Source organism: Pangasianodon hypophthalmus, chromosome 21 (assembly GCF_027358585.1).
Source record: "Pangasianodon hypophthalmus isolate fPanHyp1 chromosome 21, fPanHyp1.pri, whole genome shotgun sequence".
NCBI lineage: Eukaryota > Metazoa > Chordata > Actinopteri > Siluriformes > Pangasiidae > Pangasianodon > Pangasianodon hypophthalmus.
The window spans coordinates 20,509,061-20,530,657 of record NC_069730.1 but is presented as its reverse complement, the minus strand read 5'-3'; the positions used below and the strand labels follow the sequence as shown (position 1 = coordinate 20,530,657).

Genomic DNA, 21,597 nt, shown 5'->3' with positions numbered 1-21,597 from the left:
ATTATTATTATTATTATTATTTAATATAAACTATTTTAAAATGCATTAAATAAATGTCCAAAAAACTTTTTTTAATTAAATTTTAAAAATTTAAATTTAATTTATTTAATTAGTTTATTTAATTAATTTATTTATTCATTCTTTTATTACAGAACAGCATGATGTAACCTCTATTTATCTATTAGTTTATTTATTTAATCATTTTATGATTTGTGATTTAGTAAGTTAGAATTGTTTAGATAAAATGAAAACTGTTAAGATATAATAAAAATATAAATAAATAAATAATAATTTATTTTCAAGTGTGAATATAAACATTTTATGAAAGCAAATTCCTTTTTCTTTATTTTTACACTTAATTCTGTTCATGTACTTTTATTATTATTATTACTTCTTTTATTATTGCTATTATTATTGTTGTTGTTATTATTATTATTATTAGTAGTAGTAGTAGTATTATTATTACTTTTATTATTGCTATTATTATTATTAGTATTATTATTAGTATTATTATTATTATTGCTATTATTATTATTATTATTGTTATTATTATTATTATTATTATTATTATTGACTACATTACCCTGAACTCCGAGGCGATGACGCGCCTGCCTCCGCGCGCTGCGGTTGGTCAATAGTGCGCATGCGCAGTGCTGTTGTTGTTGACAGTGGCGGCAAGATGGCGGCTCTCGGAGATGCTTCAGGCCCGGGGCTGAACGGGTTAATTCAACAGTTTACTGCCATTACTGGTAAATATGTGGATTATTTCTGGATGGTCGGGGTTTGTGGGTTTATAAATTTTCCATCGGCGAAGGAAAAGAATTGTGTTTGGTGGGAAAAAGTGAGTAAAGAGTTTGAGGAGAAGCTGGAGGTGCATCAGTGTGTGAGCTGCTCTCAGTGTGTGTTTTTTCCACAAGCGGAGAGAAAAGAGCGGCTGTGCAAAGAAGGAGCTGAAACTCAGGCCTGGAATTAATAATCCACTGTTTAATTCAGCCAGAGGAAATGATAAACCCACTGAGGAACTGATAATGATGTAGAAAATAAAGTAAAATGGTGCTGATGTGCACATCACACAGTGGAAGTAAACTTACAGCGCCTCCGAGAAGAAAATTCAGAATCCTCCTGCCTCTCCACTTGCTCCTTAACCCCTTCTGTCTTCTCCTAAAGCTTTATAACAAACACAACCCATTTCATAATCATGCTACAGGTTGTCCATTTGCCCCAAAAAACTTCTTCAGCCTGCAGAAGACTGAATCTTAGCTGACCAGTGCGACGTGAACAACATGGCGGCTTGAAGCAGACTCGCATTTTTAATCAAACTCTAAAATCATCCTGTTTTTACTGGGTTTTTTTGCGTCTTAAAAACTATTAAACAGGGAATTCCTGCACATGTGCGTGTGTACACGGTATTCAGGCTGAGTGTAAACACACAAACGCCATGTTTTGAGTCGAAACTTTCACTTTTTGTTGCTTTAAAAGCTGTTTCTGTTTTTTTTTTTTTTTTTTTTTTAAAGACTCGCCGCTTCTTTTCGTCAGAACGAGAATCACTGCGGCGCGTTTGCGCATGCGCGGAATGAAGAGGAAGAAGTGGGCGGAGTCTGTTTCTGTTCCATAAAAGAATAGGAAGAGGTTTTTTTTTTTTTTTTTTTTTAAATTTTAAAAATTGTATTTATTAAATAATTATTTGTTTAATAATTTGCACTTCTACGCTCATTAGTATGCATTTAGCCTGACAGGGAAGTGTTTACAAAATATAAAAAAGGGTTTAAAATCTTTTTTTACACTCAAAATCCAGGGCTTTATCTTCCTACAGTTTTTGGAAATATTTGGTAATTTTTATCATTCACACTTTAAATTCACATTTTGCCTGAATTTCACAGAATTGACGTTTCAGTCTTCTTGTTTCTCAGCTTTGCGCCGTGTTCTTCACGCCTGCTTCTGATTGGCTGATCCAGTGGCGTGTTCCAGACTGCTTTTGTTACGTCACGGTGCGAATCAGTCGCCTCTTTCCTGGCATCGGCTTCTGTTCACACACGAGGTTTCCTGGGAACTTTTTCAGTAATTGGTTTCGGTTCTCGTTCCCTCTCAGTCTTTCTCAGCGTTCACACTGAACCCCTTCCTGATTCGTTGAAGGAGGTTCGGCGTCTCGACCTGTCTTTGCTGGTTTGATTTATTTGGTCTCTCAGTGACGTAATCGAACGTTAGAGGCTTTTAGACGTGGAGAAGAAAGAAGTGTTTGCACTTTAGTGGAAGGTTACAGCCAAAAGATTCACAGATTTTGGTTCATTTGTGAATGATTCAGTCTTTTTGAACGAATCACTAAGTTGAATGAATCAGTATTGGTCAGTTGCTGATAAAGACTTCGTGATTTTTATGTGGTTTTGTGTGTGTGTGTGTGTGTGTGTGTGTGTGTGGTGAACCTGATCCACGATTCTTGAGTCAGTGAATCGTTTGAGTCAGGACAGAGATTCGCTCGTCTCTTGTTGAGAGACTCAGTTGATTCTGTGAGCGATGTTCGAGTCCCGCATTCTATTTCTTCTTCTTCTTCTTCTTCTTCTTCTTCTTCTTCTTATTATTATTATTATTATTATTATTATTATTATCGTTATGTGAAAGACTCAGCGAATTGATTTGCATTGAGGGGAAAAAAAACAAATTGCGTTTTTAATACGATTTTTTCGTTCGTAGTAAATTACAATTTCTCTTGGTCTTGACTCTACAACAGACACTAAACTGTTATTAGCTGCAAAATTGCGTTTACATTTGAGACCTACATTCTTCTTCTACCTTCTTCTTCTTCTTCTTCTTCTTCTTCTTCTTCTTATTATTATTATTATTATTATTATTATTATTATTATTATTATGCGAAAAGCTGCAGAATCAAAGAATCGATTTTGCATTGAGAAACGAACCAAACTGCGATTTTATTGCGATTTTAATACGATTTTTTTTGTGCGGCTCGTAGTTAATTACGATTTCTGTTGGTCTTGACTCCACACCAACGCACAACAGACTCTAATGTTATTAACCGCAAAATAAAAAGTTTATTTATTTATTTGTTTGTTGGAAATGTGTGTGTGTGTGTGTGTGTGTGTGTGCGCGCATTTAAATAATTAGCGAGATGTGTGTAGAGAATTTATTAAGCTTCAGTACTAACCCTCTTTTCTACACAGATTTGAGAATTCAGTTGTATTCTAAGCGAGAGCCCATGTGAATTTTATCAGATGTAAGATTGTGTGACTGAAAGATCTAAACGTGAAGATTTTTGCGTTTTCGCTTGTCAGGAGCCACGGAGAGCGTCGGGAGACACATGCTGGAGGCGTGTAACAACAACCTGGAGATGGCCGTCACCATGTTTCTGGACGGCGGCGGCGTCCCAGAGGAGCCGAGCACCAGCTCCAGTTCAGCCGCAGCTTCAGGGAGCAGATGCCATTCAGAGTGAGCGTTAATTTAATACACGGAGGTCCAGCCACGGCCTGTTTCTTGCACTTAATCACAGACGCTGTGTTTTTAAATCCTGACAGAGACGAAGTCCGAGCGCCGATCCCTCAGAAGCAGGAGATCCTAGTGGAGCCGGAGCCGCTGTTCGGAGGTGACTGATTTACAGTATTATTAATCATAAGGGCCTTTCTCACCGCTTTAGTTCCAGAACTAAATTTACAGGACTAAAGTACAGGGCGATTTTGCGTGAACTATTTCCCAGTACCGTTTAAAAGGCTGCATTCGCACCGACAGCGTGCACTAGGAAGTGACGTAAGCCGGTCGACAGCGACGTCATTTGTGCGCGGCGTTCAACAACGGAAACAAAGAACAACAACGTAAACAACCGGAGGATGGAGGACGCTGTGATCGGAGCTGTGTGTTTGTCGTGTCTCGCGTCCATCTATCGCTGTTCTCCATACTTGTGAAATAAGTCGACACTACAGTATGTTTACACTGCGTTTTAAATCATGGCGGGTGAGAGCGTTTTCATACGCGTTTGGCCAATCAGCGTCTACTTACGTCACGGATAGTACCAGTTGTGCTGGTTAGACCCTGCTCCGGAGTAGGAGCTCATCTGGTTCTCGAAAAAGGCAGTCGGTACTAAAATCACACCCAGTTCCGGAGGTGCGAAAACACCAAAAAGTGGGTAGTTCCACAATTAGTTCAGGTACTATGAAAAGGTTCCTGCAGTGCGAAAGGCCCTATTATCCAATAATGCTGTCAGTACGGCTGGGCGATAATGTGACCATAATATCGATATCATGATAAATTGTCGCACAATACGCACTTCCCCGCGATATCGCAGACGTCCTGATGTATTTCTCTCCCATTTTTTAAAAATCAGTTGCGATCTCTGATTGAAAGTAGCTGCTTTTAAAGTCAAATGATTTCTTATTATTTATTATAATTTATTATAATTTATTAGAATTCATAAATCGTTCCTCCTTTTCACTAGACATGAAATAAAATACTGACTCGTTTTTTTTTTTTTAAATTAGAAATCTCTTTCCATCATGATTCGATTTATTTTTTTTTTTTATCATAACGCCCCACTTATTTAATCAGCGTCACACCTTTACAAGACATTTCCATTTATTTTAAATTGATCTAAATAAATTTATAAACTCAGACAGAACCTGAAAATCTGACATTCTGGCTACGTCGACGTTAATCCGGATTAATCCGGATCTGCAAGCTGTATTTTCGCTTTATAACTCTCTCTCCGTCTACACTGGCGTTTTCAAATGTTTTCTAAAAATTGCTCGTCCACACTGAAACGTCTGAGAACGCTCACATCGCTATACTGCGCACGCGGAAAACCGTAAGACGCTTTAGCTTTAGTTTTGAAAAAAAAAATTCTTTGAAGGTTGGACAAAGTGACGTTAATCTTTAACAGCGCTTTCAAACTGAACAGCAGCCACAACAGCTGCAGCACAACGTCCTCCACCTCCATCTGGTGTGTTTTGAGCTGAATGGGTCACATGACTAAAAATACGTCATTGTTTTTGAACATCTCCGTTTTCTCGGTCGTCACTACAACGCGAAAAACGACATTTCCAGTTTTATCCGTTTGGGAGAGCGTTTTCGAAAAGATCCGTTTTCACCAGACAAAAACGCCGTCTCAGTGAGGACCGAAACGTCGAGAAAAAGATAAATTTGTGTTTTTGGATTTATACAGATTAATGTGGACTTTTAATTAATGTAGTAGACTATGCTTTTATTGTTTATTTATTTATTTATTTATTTTTCTTTCCTCCCTGTGTCTCAGTACCGAAGAGACGGAGACCGGCTCGGTCCATCTTCGACGGATTTCGGGATTTCCAGACTGAAACCAGTAAGTTCCCGAGCTGATCATGTAAAATAATGTCATTTTCACACTCGTCTGCACCTGGACTCGTCTGGGGGCGGGGCTTATAATTACAGGTGTGCATTCGCGTGGAGCTTTCGCGCAGTTCCATACGTCAGTGTTGTTCACGTAGTTTTGCAGAACGGTGGAATCTGATGATTGATTTTATTTGTCTAACACTCAAGCGGTGAAGAACGGCGTGTCCTCGTACAGGAACACCTGCATACAAAGAGATTATTAGCCGTGAAGGTCGACGCGAGACGTGCGTTTTTTCACGACGTTCTCAGAACAAACGCCACGAAGCTGAGCCGATTACTGAACCCCAGCACGCGATAAGACGTTCCGTCTCCTCCGCTGACCGTAACGACTGTTTTCCCTCCATCACCAGACTTAAAGCAGGAAGTAACCTGTTTTAAGCTTTAACCAATCACGTTCCTCGGTGGATCAGAGAGCTTCCACACAGCACGGTTCTGTTCACGCAAAGCCGCAACACGCCGTTTTCGGTTCTCTGGAGCGCTCCCGGGCTCTAAAGAAGCTTTCACGCTTCAGCGAACGGACCGAACCCTGAGATCAGTCCGGGAGGGAAAAAAAAACAACGACACGCAAGCGTGAAAACGACATTAGAGAATGAAGAGAAAAAAAAAAACATCATAACTATTGAGTCATAGGAGAAGAAAATCGTGTGAGGAGTGTGTATAATCGTGTGTGTGTGTGTGTGTGTGTGTGTGTGTGTGTGTGTGTGTGTGTGTGTCCAGTCAGACAGGAGCAGGAGCTGAGGAACGGAGGAGCGATGGATAAAAAGCTGAGCACTCTGGCCGATCTTTTCCGGCCTCCGATCGAGCTCATGCACAAAGGCAGCTTCGAGACGGTGAGAAAACACACACACACACACACACACACACACACACACACACACACACACATACACCACACACACACACAGGACAGATGGACATCATGTTGCTTTGCCACGACTTTTTTTTCCTCACATAAATATCTACTTATTTATTTATTATTTGTCTTTTTGTGTGTGTGTGTGTGTGTGTGCGTGTGTTTGTTTTGTGTGTGTTTGTTTTGTGTGTGTTTGTTTTGTGTGTGTTTGTTTTGTGTGTGTTTGTTTTGTGTGTGTGTGTTTTGTGTGTGTGTGTGTGTGCGTGTGTTTGTTTTGTGTGTGTGTGTGTGTGTGTGTGTGTGTTTCTAACTCTCCAGGCGAAGAACTGCGGTCAGTTGGAGAACAAGTGGCTGATGATAAACATCCAGAACGTTCAGGATTTCTCCTGTCAGTGTTTAAACCGAGACGTGTGGAGTAACGAGGCAGTGAAAGCCATCATCAGAGAACACTTCATCTTCTGGCAGGTGCTGAAATCCAGCCGAGTAAACAATAAACAGTAAACAGTAAACAATAAACAGTAAACACCTATTTGGTGGGCCGGGTTAGAGTGTTTATCGAGCTGTATATTTCACTCCCCTGATCTATCACCTGATCCAACGCGTTTATTTTAAAGAGTTACTGTAATAAACTGTTTACTATAATTTCTGTTACTGTAATTTCAATTAATATCAAATAAAAATCAGAGGAAGTTTATATCCAAAATACATTTTAACACAAGTTCATGATTTCTAATAAATAGAAATATACCAATATTGAGAATTAAAGAGTAAAAGATTTAAAAATCCTTTCCTTTAACACTTACCTACTATTTCAACGTTATTGTATTTACAAAAAAAGGAACTCTTCAAGCAGAAGCTGGTTTTACGCTCATTTGTTTGTTTGTTTGTTTGTTTGTTTGTTTGTTTACAGGTTTACCACGACAGTGAGGAAGGTCAGCGCTACATTCAGTTCTACAAACTCAACAAATTCCCTTACATCTCCATCCTGGATCCTCGTACAGGTGAGACGCACGCGCTCCACAGCGGTGGGAGGGGCTTAGCTATGTGCAGGCTGTCAGACAAAGTGGGCGGGGCAGCGAGCAGGAAGTAGTCATAAGAAGCGCTTTTTAAAAAAATTATAAATTCTAGACGTGTATTAGTTTTCCCCGATCACTAGGCCATTGATTACAGGATCAACATTTTTTAATTTTTAAATATTCTACAAATAAATGCTGCCTAAAATCTGGTTCAGTATGAAACAACTGACAGGAAATACAGAAATTAAAAAAATAAAATAAAATATTTAAACCCCAGAGTTCTGGATTGCGATTGGAGATTTATTAGTGTTGATTAATTCTCTAGAACAGCAGCTCTGACAGTAGTGCAGCTGCAGGTTTGGTGGTCATGATGATGATATTGATGATGATATTGATGATGATATTGATGATGATGATAATGATGATGGAGCTGATGATGATGATGGTGGTGGTGATGAAGGTGGTGATGGTGGTGATGATGAGGATGATGAGGATGATGAGGGTGATGATGGAGGTGATGGTGATGATGGTGGTGATGAAGGTGGTGATGAGGAGGATGATGAGGGTGATGATGGAGGTGATGATGGAGATGATGATGATGAGGGTGATGATGGTGGTGATGATGATGGTGGTGGTGATGAAGGTGGTGATGGTGGTGATGATGGAGGTGATGGTTATGATGATGGAGGTGATGGTGGTGGTGATGATGGAGGTGATGATGATGATGATGGTTATGATGGAGGTGATGATGATGGTGGTGATGATGGTGGTGATGATGGAGGTGATGATGATGATGATGGTTATGATGGAGGTGATGATGATGATGGTGGTGATGATGGTGGTGATGATGATGATGATGACAGTGATGATAATGATGATGACAGTGATGATGATGATGATGACAGTGATGATGATTTCCTCGTGTCATTTTGTAATAAACAGGTCAGAAGATGGTGGAGTGGAATCAGCTGGACGTTTCCTCGTTCCTGGATCAGGTGACGGGGTTTTTAACGGAACACGGCCAGTTAGACGGACTTTCCAGTCAACCTCCAGCCAAACGCGCTCGCTCTGTAAGATCACTGTGTGTGTGCGTGTGTGTGTGCGTGTGTGTGTGCGTGCGTGTGTGTGTGCGTGCGTGTGTGTGTGTGTGCGTGCGTGTGTGCGTGCGTGCGTGCGTGCGTGTGTGCGTGTGTGTGTGCGTGTGTGCGTGTGTGTGTGTGTGTTTTTACTGCAGAAGTCCATCACTGTTTTTTCCCCCCCTCAGGCTTATTATTATTATTATTATTATTACTTTTATTATTATTATTTTCAATTTTCACATTTACACAAACAATAAATATATTGTTTATTAAAATATGTAGAAAATATTTCAGTATTAAAACGTAAGTGATGGGAGATTAAGACGGTGTAAAATGTTTGGAATAAATTGTTAATAGACAAAAACGTAATAGAAAACTTATGAACTATTTTAAAATAAAAAAAAAGCATAACTAATCGAGTCAGTAATCATATTATTATTATTATTATTATTATTTTAATTATTATTAACAATAATAACTCCTTAAAAATTGCATAAAAACCTAAAATGCCAATTTTGATTGTTGGAGATCAGTTTGATCTGCAATTTGATCGACTTCAATATTTAATAATTTAAATATTATTTAATTCTTTAATTATTTCTTCTTCTTAAAGGTTAGGTTTTAGATTTTTTTTTTTTATTTTATGGTACATTTAAAGAAAAAAATGGCAGGATTATATGGAGAATAAAACGTAACAATTGTAATAAAACGTAATTAAATTTTCTAGTTACAGCGTGCTGTTATTCATACAGATTTATTGTGGTTTATTTGGGAAAAAAATATAGACGTGTAGAAACGTGGAAATTTAAGAAAGCATGTTCGTAATATTAAGGTTAATATGTAAAGAGTTTTTTGGCTGTGATATTCCTCTGACGTTCCTCTCAGGAGAGTTTGATTGACGCGAGTGAGGACAGTCAGCTGGAGGCGGCGATCAGAGCGTCTCTACAGGAAACGCACTACGACTCGAGGCAGGAGAAAGTGGAGTCGGAAAACGACTCGGACGCCGAGGCCTTCTCCGACAGCGAGGGCATGATCTCAGTGGACGGTTCAGACAACGAGGGAGGCGGGAAAGACTCCATAGACGGAAACACGTCGTCAGAACAGGCCACGCCCACTTCCTCAGATAGCCCCGCCCAGAACAGGAAGTCTCCGCACAAAGAATCCAACCACAGAAAAGAAGAGAGCAAGAAAAACCACGTGGAGCCGCCGCCGCGGCCGAGCCACAAACCCACAGAGTCACAACAACTACAACAACAACTACAACAACAACAACAACAACAACAACAACTACAACAACTACAACAACGTCATCACGACCAAAGTCACAAAATCACAACGTCCCAAAGCACACAGCCTGAAGATAACGGTACACACACAACCTGCTGCTGCTTTAAACACACACAACATAAATAATAATAATAATAATAATAATAATAATAATAATAATAATAATCTGTAAATTATCTGTTCAAACATCTTCATTTTCATTACTGCAGTTCAGGATAAAGCCACTAGGGGGCGATGATGTATTAATGACTATCAGTAGCTTTCTCCTCCCTCCTCTTCTTTCTCCTCCATCCTCTTCTTTCTCCTCCATCCTCTTCTTTCTCCTCCTTCTCCTTTCTTCTCCATCTTCTCCTTTCTCCTCCATCTTCTCCTTTCTCCTCCATCTTCTCCTTTCTCCTCCCTCTTCTCCTTTCTTCTCCATCTTCTCCTTTCTCCTCCATCTTCTCCTTTCTCCTCCATCTTCTCCATTCTTCTCCATCTTCTCCTTTCTCCTCCATCTTCTCCTTTCTCCTCCTCCTTCGTTCTTCTCTATCTTCTTGTCTTTCTTCTTATCCTTCATCTCTTTCTTCTCTTCTTCTTCCTCATCCTCCCTCTTCTCCTCCTCTCCTCCTGCTTCTCCTCTTCACCTCCTCCTGTTCCTCATCCTTTTTTTTTCTCATCCTCTTCCTCCTCCACCCCCTACGTCTCCTTCTCCTTTTCTTCCTAGGTCTTCTCCACCTCTTTCCTTCTTCTCCTTCCTTATCTCTCTCTCTTTTCTCCTTTCTTCTCATTCTCCCTCCTCTGCATTCTTCTCCCTCTCTTTCTTCCCCTTCCTCCTGCTTCTGCTCTTTCTTTTCATCCTTCTTCTGTTTCTTGCCTCCTTCCTCCTCCTGGTTCTTCCCCTTCTTCTTCTTCTTGTTGTCCTCCTCCTCTTGCTCCTTCTTCTTTTTCTCCTTCTCCTCATCCTCCTTCTGTTTCCCTTCTTCCTCCTCCTTCCCCTCTTCTTCCTTTTTTCTCCCCTTTTCCTCTTCTTGTTCTTCTCCTGCTGCTTCTCCTCTTTCTTCTTCTTCTTCTTATCCTCCTTCTCCTCTTTTTTCTCTCTTCCTCCTTTTGTTCTTCTCCTCCTTCTTCTTTTGCTCTTTGTCCTCCATCTCTTGCTCCTTCTTCTTTCTCTCCTCCTCCTCCTCTTTTTCTCCTTCTTTCTCTCCTCCTCCTCCTCTTCCTCCTCCTCGTGCTTCTTCTTCTTCTTGTCCTCATTCCTTCCTCCTCCTTTTTTTCTTCTATAAATCTTTAAAAAAAAAAACTCTCCCCTTTACATCCCCTGCAGGTCTCTGTAGCCACGCCCCTGCTGTCTTTTGATTGGTCTGTTTTGTTTATTTGTTTGTTTTTTTAAGGTCCAAAGGCTCGTCTAATGCTGAGATACCCAGACGGTCGGAGGGAACAGATAGCGTTGTCTGCTAATGCTAAGCTCATGGTATGTAAGATTCCAGAGTCTCCCAAAACGTAACAAAGCACTATTTTAACGCGTTTTTATTTTATTTATTAATTCTGTTTTTGTGCGTGTTGTGTGTAACACGTTAACGAATGCGGTTGCGTTGTTGTTTTTCCCCCCGCAGGCTCTGGTGAGACACGTCCAGTCGAACGGATATCCGAACGAACGCTTCGAACTCGTCACTAACTTCCCACGGAGGAAGCTGGCTCATTTGGACTATGACATCACGCTGCAGGAGGCGGGGCTTTGCCCTCAGGAGACTGTGTTTGTGCAGGAGAGGAACTAACCCCGCCCTCTCTGTTACGTTCGTTTGTCATACTCGTCCCTCATCCGTCGTTCTCCACGGAGCCAGAGAGGACCGCGTTCCCTCGAAACGGACCACACGTTCATATTTATTTGTGAATATCTCAGCGCATCCCTGCTCCTTCCGGGTCTTTTCCGGTTTTCCAAACAATAATCATGGAATAATTTGGGATAAGAACTCAGTCAGGTTCAGCCGATGACTTCGGATCAGTGAACGAGTGACTTTAAAAGAAATCAGATCATTTATTTCTGTGAGGATTTAAACCCCGAACTGTTCGGAAACTGTTTGTGACATGCCCTTGTCTACTTCCCCTCGGTCGAGTCCCCTTGTGGCCTTCTCAAGTGCTCAAGTGAAGTTCAGCAAAAAAAATAAACGTGAGCAATAAAATACGCCACAAAATATCTCACAATATACTTTCTAAACATTTTATTACTCCAAATCATCATCCACATGTACGTGACAACGTGTGAAACGTTCTCTGCTAGCTAGTTAGCCTGTTAACTAGCATGCTAGCTAATGAGCAAGCAAACCAGCTGGTTACGTTCTGTAGCTAGTTTGCAAGTTAATCACTTTTTGTACATAGTTTAAAAAAAAAAACAATTAAACGCAAATCCTCACTAAAAGAAACGTCCTGGTTCGAGGTTTTCGTGTCTTGTTGGAGCGACGCCGATGTCGGCGCGCTGAGGGGAAGTCGACGACGGCATGCGTCCTCTCGCAGCTCTCGCAGCTCGGCGATGGATTCACCCGGAACGGGTCTTCAGACTTCGGAGGAATCTTTAAAAAAGCGTCAAATCCTCGGCACGGAGCAGCGATGGTGTGGGACGTTACATTTATAGTGAAATTTCTGTCTCTTTTTTTTATATGCTGCATCATTTCCACAAAAAAAAAAAAATGTTGATTCTCAAATATAACCGTGAAAAAAAAGAAGCGTGTGTTTGTGTGTGTGTGTGTGTGTGTGTGTGTGTGTGTGTGTGTGTGTGTGTGTGTGTGTTTGGTTTAATTATTCTAATAATCGCAGTTTCAGGAGTGTAACTAATTCATATCCAGCATGATGGTTTGTTCCTGTTACGGTTTGTCCATTTCCATAGTATGGAATTACAGTAATTATGAACTTCCGAAATTTTTCAGAAAACTAATAAACAGTAGACGACGTCACGTTACAAACACAACCGAAACAGCGGCACAGGTAAAGTACTCAGGAGTGATTTTAAACATCAGGAACCTGAAAAAATAACAAAAATAATTAACGGTGATGAAGTGAAGTCACTGTTACTGCCTCAGAGTTGATTATTTTCCTATAACTGCATGTCCACAAGTGTTTTATTCCTCTTACACCTCAAACGTTGCTCTTAGTTTTCTAGAACAGCAGCAGTGCAGCTGCAAATCACAGGTTTATTTATAATTAATGCACTCGTTCTAATATGTTATCGTTTCTATAGCAACAGCAGACTTGAAGTTTTTTGTAAAGAGAAATGTGTTTGTTTAACATTTATGGAAGGAGTCTCCAGTAATTGTTGGTAAACTGCTGTGGTGTAAGAGGAATAAAACACTGCAGGATGTGCTGTTAGAGGAAAACAATCAACTGCCGGTGCGCTCTATACCACCTCAGCTGAAATTATTTTAATCCATTTTAATATTATTGTAATTGTAATTTTATGAAAATCTGACAAATAAGTGGCACTTTAATTTAAAAAAATAAAATAATTGTCAGTAAGAGTTACAGGTTTATGGATCAAATCACTTCAGTTATCAGGATCAAAAGTCGTTCGCCAAAAGCCACATTCTGGCGTCTCGGTATGTATGTTGGAAACGAGAAGCCAAAAGCTCTGCATTTTTATAAACAATAATAATAATAGTAATAATTGTTATTTTACCGTGTGTTAAAGTTCTGCCAGAACCTGCAGCTGTTCAGAACCTGAATATTGTACTAACTGGAACGCACCGAAAGTGAGAACCTCGGATCTCGGCTTTGGAGTGTGATAGGAACGTCAAACTCAGATTCCTGTCTTAGTCTCGACCTCCTTAATCTGTGGTGTGAATTTGTGGAAAATTGGAGAAAGTCGAATTTTTTGCCCAAAAATACACAAAGACTAACTAACCCCTTACTGTTTTTTGGATGAAAAATCCCACATTCTCCGATTTTCCCAAAATTCACACAGTAGATTAAGGAGGTCAAGACTAACACAGGAATCCAAGTCTGAGCTTTCCATCACACTCCGAAGCCGAGATCTGAGGTTTGTTGGAATGACTGGAATATGCTGAAAACAGGAGCCTCGGATCTCGGCTTTGGAGCATGATGGGAACGTCAAACTTGGATTCCTGCCTTAGTCTTGAAATCCTTAACCTCCGGTGTGAATTTTGGGAAAATTGGAGAAAGTCGGATTTTCTCCGATTTTCCCCAGTTTCACACTACGGATTAAGGAGGATGAGACTAACACAGTAATCCAAGTTCAACGTTCCCATCACGCTCCAAAGCCGAGATCCGAGGTTCTCATTTTCAGTGCATTTCAACAGCATATGTATAACAAGTTTCCGTACAGGAACAAACAGAAACCCTCACATGGAAGAGTGAAGGCTCAGTCTGATCATCTGATTTCACTCTTTCTATCTGATCTACATGCATATGATTGGATTTGTGTCAGTCAGTAGATGTTGTTTAACACCATCAGCTAATTCCACCAGCAGAAATTCCAGTTATTTTGAGGTTCCTGTGAGTGCAAGCTGATGAATTTGGTATCATTTTATTCGGATGGATTTGTACTTTAACACCGTTTTCCCAGCGTACACGCTTCCTAAAGTCACATATCACTTTGGGATTGGTGAATGAAAAGAAATTTAAAAATTTATTTCCAAAATTTAATTTAAAAAAAAATCACAGAAGTCCGTGAGAGGGATCTCCATCTCCAGTTTTTTTTCTCTGACACGTATCAGGGTGATCCTGAGTTTGTTCCTCGAGGATTTTATTCCTCTTACACCACTGCAATTTACCAACAATTACCAAATTTTATTTATTAACACTTTTATATAGCTCCAGTTCTCACTTACGTTACAGCAGCTATAAACATTCATTTATAGACACCGATCAGCCGTAACATTATGACCACCTGCCTAATATTGTGTTGGTCTCCTTTTGCTGCCAAAACAGCTCTGACCCGTCGAGGCCTGGACTCCACTAGATCCCTGAAGGTGTGTGTGGTTTCTGGCACAAAGACGTTAACAGCAGATCCTTTAAGTCCTGTAAGTTGTGAGGTGGAGCCTCCATGGATCAGACTTGATGTCCAGCACGTCCCACAGATGCTCGATCGAGTGAGATCTGGGGAATTTGGAGGCCAAGTCAACACCTTGAACTCTTTGTCATGTTCCTCAAACCGTTCCTGAACAGTTTCTGCAGTGTGGCAGGGAGCATCATCCTGCTGAAAGAGTTCACTGCCATTAGGGAACACCGTTACCATGAAGGGGTGTAACCTGGTCTACAACACTGTTTAGGTAGGTGGTACGTGTCAAAGGAACATCCACATGAAGGCCAGGACCTGAGGTGTCCCAGCAGAACATTGTCCAGACCATCACACTGCCTCCACCAGCTTGCCTTCTTCCCATAGTGCATCCTGGTGCCATCTCTTCCCCAGGTAAGTGACACACACACACACACGGCCTTCCACATGATGTAAAAGAAAATGTGATTCATCAGACCAGGCCACCTTCTTCCATTGCTCCATGGTCCAGTTCTGATGCTCACGAGTCCATTGTAGACACTTTTCAGATCAAATCAAATTTTATTTATATAGCACAAATAAACACAACAATAGTTGACCATTGTGCTGTACATAAAAGACAAAAGATAAATATCTAAAAAAAATTTTAAAAAAAAGACCGCAAAGCAATGATAAAGGGAATTTACATCAAAAATACTAATCAGAAATGACAAGACATCAAAGAGAGTTGTAGGCCTGAGAGAAAAGGTAAGTTTTTAACTTCAGACTCTGCAGAAATTAGTTTTAGGGATAAAGGGAGAATATTCCACAATTTTGGACCAATGATAGAAAAAGCTCGGTCGTCCCTCGACATAAATCTAGACCTCGGAACCATCAGAAACCTGTGTTGTGATGCCCTTAGTGATCTAGCAGAGTTATTTAAATTCAAAAGGTCAGAAAGGTATTTTGGCAGTGGACAGGGTCAGCATGGGCTCTCTGACCGCTCTGCAGCTACGCAGCTCCATACGCAGCACGCTGCACTGTGTGTTCTGACTCCTTTCTATCAGAGCAGCTTTAATGTTTCAGCAGTTTGTGCTACAGTAGCTCTTCTGTGGGATCGGACCAGACGGACCTTCAGTCCCCACGCGCATCAGTGAGCCTTGGGAGCCCATGACCCTGTCGCTGGTTCACCGGTTGTCCTTCACTGGACCACTTTTGGTAGGTACTAACCCCCACACATCGGGAACACCACACAACACCTGCTGCTTTAAAGATGCTCTGACCCAGTCGTCTAAACATCACAATCTGGCGCTTGTCAAAGTCACTCAGATCCTTACGCTTGCCCATTTTTCCTGCTTCCAACACATCAACTTCAAGAACTGACTGTTCAATTGCTGCCTAATAAATCTCACCTCTTACAGGTGCCACTGTAACGAGATAATCAACATTATTCACTTCACCTGTCAGTGATTTTAATGTTAAGGCTGATCGGTGTTTATACAGTACTGTGCACCCTATTTTTTTTTAGTACAATCTTTGTTATAGATGTTTATTTTCTGACTTCTACATTATAGATTCATTTTAGATTCCAAACATTAGTTTTCCAGCACAGAATGAAATGTTCCAGAAAAATGTTTGTATGTCAGTAAAGAAAGCAGCAGATTCCATAAGAGACACTTTTCAGATAAAAACAGAATGAAGGCTGCTGGGTTTCGCTGCAGAAATAAGAAGCGAGTCGACAGTCAAAGTCTCCAGAAGAACTGTGGCTGCTTCTGCAAGATGCTCAGTAACACTTCCAGCTCATTTCCTTATAAAACTGCACACACTGCACCTCAGATACTGCTTTATTTATTTAAAGTGAAGGATCATCACATTAAATATTGACTTTGTTTCATTTATTACTGTTTACTGCTCTTTATAGGATTTTTTTAAATGTAGAAACATTTAATTTCATTATTTTTGAAGGCGTCTTTACTCTACAGCATTTCTTTACACGTGCCTGAGACTTTTGCACAGAACTGTATATTTATATAAACATTCGTTCCTTCTCTTTATCCTCTCTCTAAACTATACAAACTATACGCTTGTTACTGTGAAACTGCAAAGAAGCGTAAACTCCTCTGTCCTGAAGACGTCGGAAAACTTCAAGTTACAGCTTTACCTCTGACTGTTACAAAGCGCTGACACTGGAGACTCCTTCCATAAATGTTAGACAGATGACAATGTCACACACTGATACATTTCTCCTTGCAGAAAAGTCGCTGTGAAAGAGCTGTTGCTACAGAAACGATATTATTACAGAAATGAAGGTATTAGAACGAGTGTGTTAATTACAAATAATTACAAAGAGCTGCTGTTATAGAACATTAATCAACACCTTCTCTTCTGACCAATCACAGTCCAGAGCTCAGCAGCAGCGTGGTGTAAATGCTGCAGGATTTTTCTACACAGGAAATGAAAAATGATTGCGCTGGTTTGTACAGTTCTCTTTCTCACTTCCTCACACAAATCACCAACACGTTTGTGCGTCTGTGTGAAACATCACAGAGCGGTGTGTGAGTCCTAGTGATAATAATAATAATAATAATAATAAACTTTATTTTATATAGCGCTTTTAACTTAGCATCTCAAAGCGCTTTACATAAATTAAGATACACTGAAATACAAATTAAAACGATACAATAAAATAAAATACAAACAGAGATAAAATACAAAGATAGAAATAAGAATCATTCTTAACAGAGCCAGTATAAATCACAGCAAATTAATCACATGGAAAAGCTTCCCCAAAAAAGTATGTTTTAAGAGAAGATTTAAAAACACTAAGAGATGCTGCACTTCTAATCTCAGAGTTCAGGGAATTCCACAGTTTTGGAGCCAATGAAGAGAAAGCCGTATCACCCATCGTTCTAAGACGAGTTGATGGTACAGTTAAAAGACCAGCTTCGGAAGAGCGGAGATCACGTGCTGGTGTGTAGGGGGTTAACAGCTCAGACAAATATTGAGGAGCCAAACCATTCAAGGCCTTAAAAGTGAGCATCAGAATTTTAAAATCAATACGAAACCTAACAGGCATGCATTGTGTTATTGTAGTTCCAGAGGTTTAATATATAACGTGTTGGTTTGCAGTTTCTCTGATGTGTGGACTGAAGCTCACATCAAGCCTGCAGCAGAGAAATTAAAGCCAGACACTGCAGGGGAATATTTATTTATTTATTTGTTTATTTATTTATTGCAAAAATCTATCTAAAATGTACAATGTTACATTTAATTAAAAAACATTATATTTTCTTATAATTTTTAAAAACATTTTCCCTTTATTTTCATTTTATTTTGCTGTTCTGCTCTAACTCTCCTGAAGCCTTTTCTCAGATCTGTTTGCTGAAATATCATTTTCTAATTGTTTCCTAATTGTTTAAAAACAATTAAAGAAAAAGAAACAAAAAGACAAAAAGAAGAAAAAGAAATTTCTCTGTAATATCTTTCTAAAAATATGGATAGGAACAAACGTGTACAATTGTATAAAAGTGAATGTGTTTCATTCATGAATCTAAACACTGATATTTTTGGTTCTAAATACAGAAAGCAGTTTATTTTATGATATAAATATAATAAATAGGTTTATAAAATATTCTGAGTGACTGTCTAGTGGTTTGTAAAGTCGCTGATGGATTTGCTCGCTCTGCAGAAATCAGGATGATTACACACAGCGTCAGAACAAAGTCTTCTTCAGAGCTGCTAACGTTCAGATAATGGAATTAGACGCGAGTGGACAAAAACGCTAAAATAAACACGTTTCTGCAGCTGTTTAAACAGACGGGCCACTGACCTGCAGCGCAGAAAACCTCAACTTTCCCTCCAAACCAGCAGCACATCTCTAACTTCAAAAAATAAACATCCAGATATAGATAGATAAAATCCAGAATAGCACAAATGTCGAATGTTTTATTTATGTATCAAATTTTTTATGTATAAAATGCAGCATAACATTTTTATATTAAAAAATTCGTATTAACTAGATTTAACTAAAGGAAGGAAAAATACAAACTATGATGTCGTTATAATGACGTTATGCAAATGTTATGCAAATAAATTTCCAAAATAATCCTTAAATATTCCTGTTTTTTTTAAGAATCTTTTCTATTAAACAAAGTTAACCCTTTCCTGCACAGTGTCCTCACTCCTGCACAGTCGATTTAAGGCTCTTTTTTATATATTTGAAAAAAATCTAAGATATAAAATCACATTAGTTTGTGACATTAATGTAAATAAACATAAACGTCTGGGGATTTCTAGATTATTTGTTGTTCTCGCTCTTTACCAACTTTCTACATAAAACTAAAAAAAAAATCAATAATGAAAAACTTAAAGTAAAAATTGTTTTTTGTGTCAGACTCCACTGAACTTAGATTTTAAAAAACTAGTTTGTTTGTTAGTTTGTTTTTAAACTAGTGTTTTTTTTTGTATATGTTCAGAAATGATATTTTATAAACTTTTGCTCTTCAGCATGACATATTTTAGCCTGAATTTTAAAAAATATGCAGCATTATAAGTTATTTATTTAAAAAACATTTTTAAAAAGCTTTCTAAAATCCAGAATAGCACAAATTTCTAATGTTTGTCTAATGTTTTATTTATATATCAATTTTTTTATTGTATAAAATGCAGCATAACGTTTACATATTAAAAAATTTATATAAACTAGATTTAACTAGATAAAAAATAAAATGTCTATAGCATAAATAAAATATTTAACAATAAGAATAAACAATAAATACAATTATTTACATTTAGAGATTTACATTTATAACATTTATAAAGTATAAATAAAACAATAATAATTTCATTAATATTAAATACAAAATAAAAATAAATAGCATTAAGTACTACAGAAAATTAAATAGTTTTGCATTTATATAAAAATAATAATGTATAATTATATATAATAATATATAAAATAAATAATAATGTATAAAAATATTAATATATATTAATAACTAAATATAAAATTACATTGTATTATATTTGCACAATATAAATAAAATAATATTGAATATTAATAATAAAGTCTAAATACCAATAGTATAAACAGTATTGCATTTATATAAAATTTTAATGTTAATATTAAATATGATATGAAATTAAATAATATTACATTTCTATAGTATTAAAACCAAAACAATATTTTTATCGTGCAAGAACTTGTTAAAGAACTGCAGTGGTAAAGTGTAAAAAAAAAAAAAAAAAATGTATTAAAAGCCCATTTAAAGCTAACAGAATCAGTTTGAGTGGAATTTAATAAAAAATAAATGCAGCTGCATGAATCGAGGGCGAATCGATCACTTTCTCAGAAGTTAGTTAATGTGTTACTGCGTTAGCGTTTAGCTCGTTAGCATGGCATGCTAATGCTAAGCGTGATATCGAATGAGACTTTGTACGTGAGCCGAATTAAACACGTTCACACCACGTTGATCTTATTAAAGAAAGAAAGAAAGAAAGAAAGGCATGAGGTGTATTCATTTGGTTGTGCACAGGAAGCTGAGTTGTGTCACACACACGGCTCCTCTGAGGCGTTGTGTTAAGTTGAGTTGTGTTGATTTGTGTTGAGTTGAATGAACTTTACTCTTTAAACACTTAAACACAAGAACGCAGCGTTTTTGGCCTGAACGCTGAAAGGAATTAAGTGCGTTGAAGATAAACCTGATGACCTTTCACCCTTCCCCTGTGTGTAAAAAAGATGAATCTTCAACATAAAAAGGAAAAATACAAACTATGATGTCGTTATAATGACGTTATGCAAATGTTATGCAAATGTTATGCAAATAAATTTCCAAAATAATCCTTAAATATTCCTGTTTTTTTTAAGAATCTTTTCTATTAAACAAAGTTAACCCTTTCCTGCACAGTGTCCTCACTCCTGCACAGTCGATTTAAGGCTCTTTTTTATATATTTGAAAAAAATCTAAGATATAAAATCACATTAGTTTGTGACATTAATGTAAATAAACATAAACGTCTGGGGATTTCTAGATTATTTGTTGTTCTCGCTCTTTACCAACTTTCTACATAAAACTAAAAAAAAAAAATCAATAATGAAAAACTTAAAGTAAAAATTGTTTTTTTGTGTCAGACTCCACTGAACTTAGATTTTAAAAAACTAGTTTGTTTGTTAGTTTATTTTAAACTAGTGTTTTTTTATATGTTCAGAAATGCTATTTTATAAACTTTTGCTCTTCAGCATGACATATTTTAGCCTGAATTTAAAAAAATATGCAGCATTATAAGTTATTTATTCATTTATTTATTTCAGGCATTCTGTTTTAGCCTCATGGGCAATCCATTTACTTTTTAATATTTGATATTTACACAGAATCACAATTCATATCATGCACTTTTAAGTTTTTTTTAGGACAATATCTAACGAATGTAAATATTTTTTGCATGAAAGCATTAAAGCAGAGTTTATTTGTGTGAGAAATCTCCACATGAACATCCTGTTCACGCATCTCCTTTATTTTTCCACTAAAAATGTGATGCTTTTAACAAACACTATAATCCTAAAAAAAACTGAAATTACCATAAAACCCAATATAAATTATATTAATGACATTATAGCAGTAAATAATACTAATAACATTAGGTCTAGTAATAAATGATAGAGTATTTATAATATTTCTAAATAATAAATAGCTTACACGTTTCTACACATTTTAATAATTTCACACTTGAAACTTGTTTTATTGTATTAGTAGATAATTTTAACAATTTTATTTATTTCTAAAGGAAGTTATCTGCCATTAGAGCAAGAAAATGTCAAGGTTGAAATGAGCAAACGTCATAAAAATAGATTTAATAATAATTTTTATATATAAATACACACACACACACAGAGTACTGTGCAAAAGTCTTGGCACCCTATTTTTTTTTAAGTACAAACTTTGTTATAGATGTTTATTTTCTGACTTCTACATTATTGATTCAGTACAAAAACATTTTAGATTCCAAACAAAATGAAATGTTACAGAAAAA

At 37.7% G+C, this 21,597-nt stretch overlaps 1 protein-coding gene across 1 annotated transcript; it reads left to right on the top strand.

Moving 5' to 3' along the window:
* Positions 1-626: 626 nt before the first annotated feature.
* ubxn7 (UBX domain protein 7) lies at positions 627-12,014 on the top strand. The gene is made up of 11 exons (XM_034314709.2): positions 627-749; positions 3,285-3,438; positions 3,525-3,592; positions 5,252-5,317; positions 6,085-6,197; positions 6,539-6,685; positions 7,131-7,221; positions 8,179-8,306; positions 9,201-9,681; positions 10,976-11,055; positions 11,198-12,014. Exons 1-11 carry the CDS (start codon positions 644-646, stop codon positions 11,357-11,359), a joined length of 1,596 nt encoding a protein of 531 aa, XP_034170600.2. The 5' UTR covers positions 627-643; the 3' UTR covers positions 11,360-12,014.
* Positions 12,015-21,597: the final 9,583 nt, after the last annotated feature.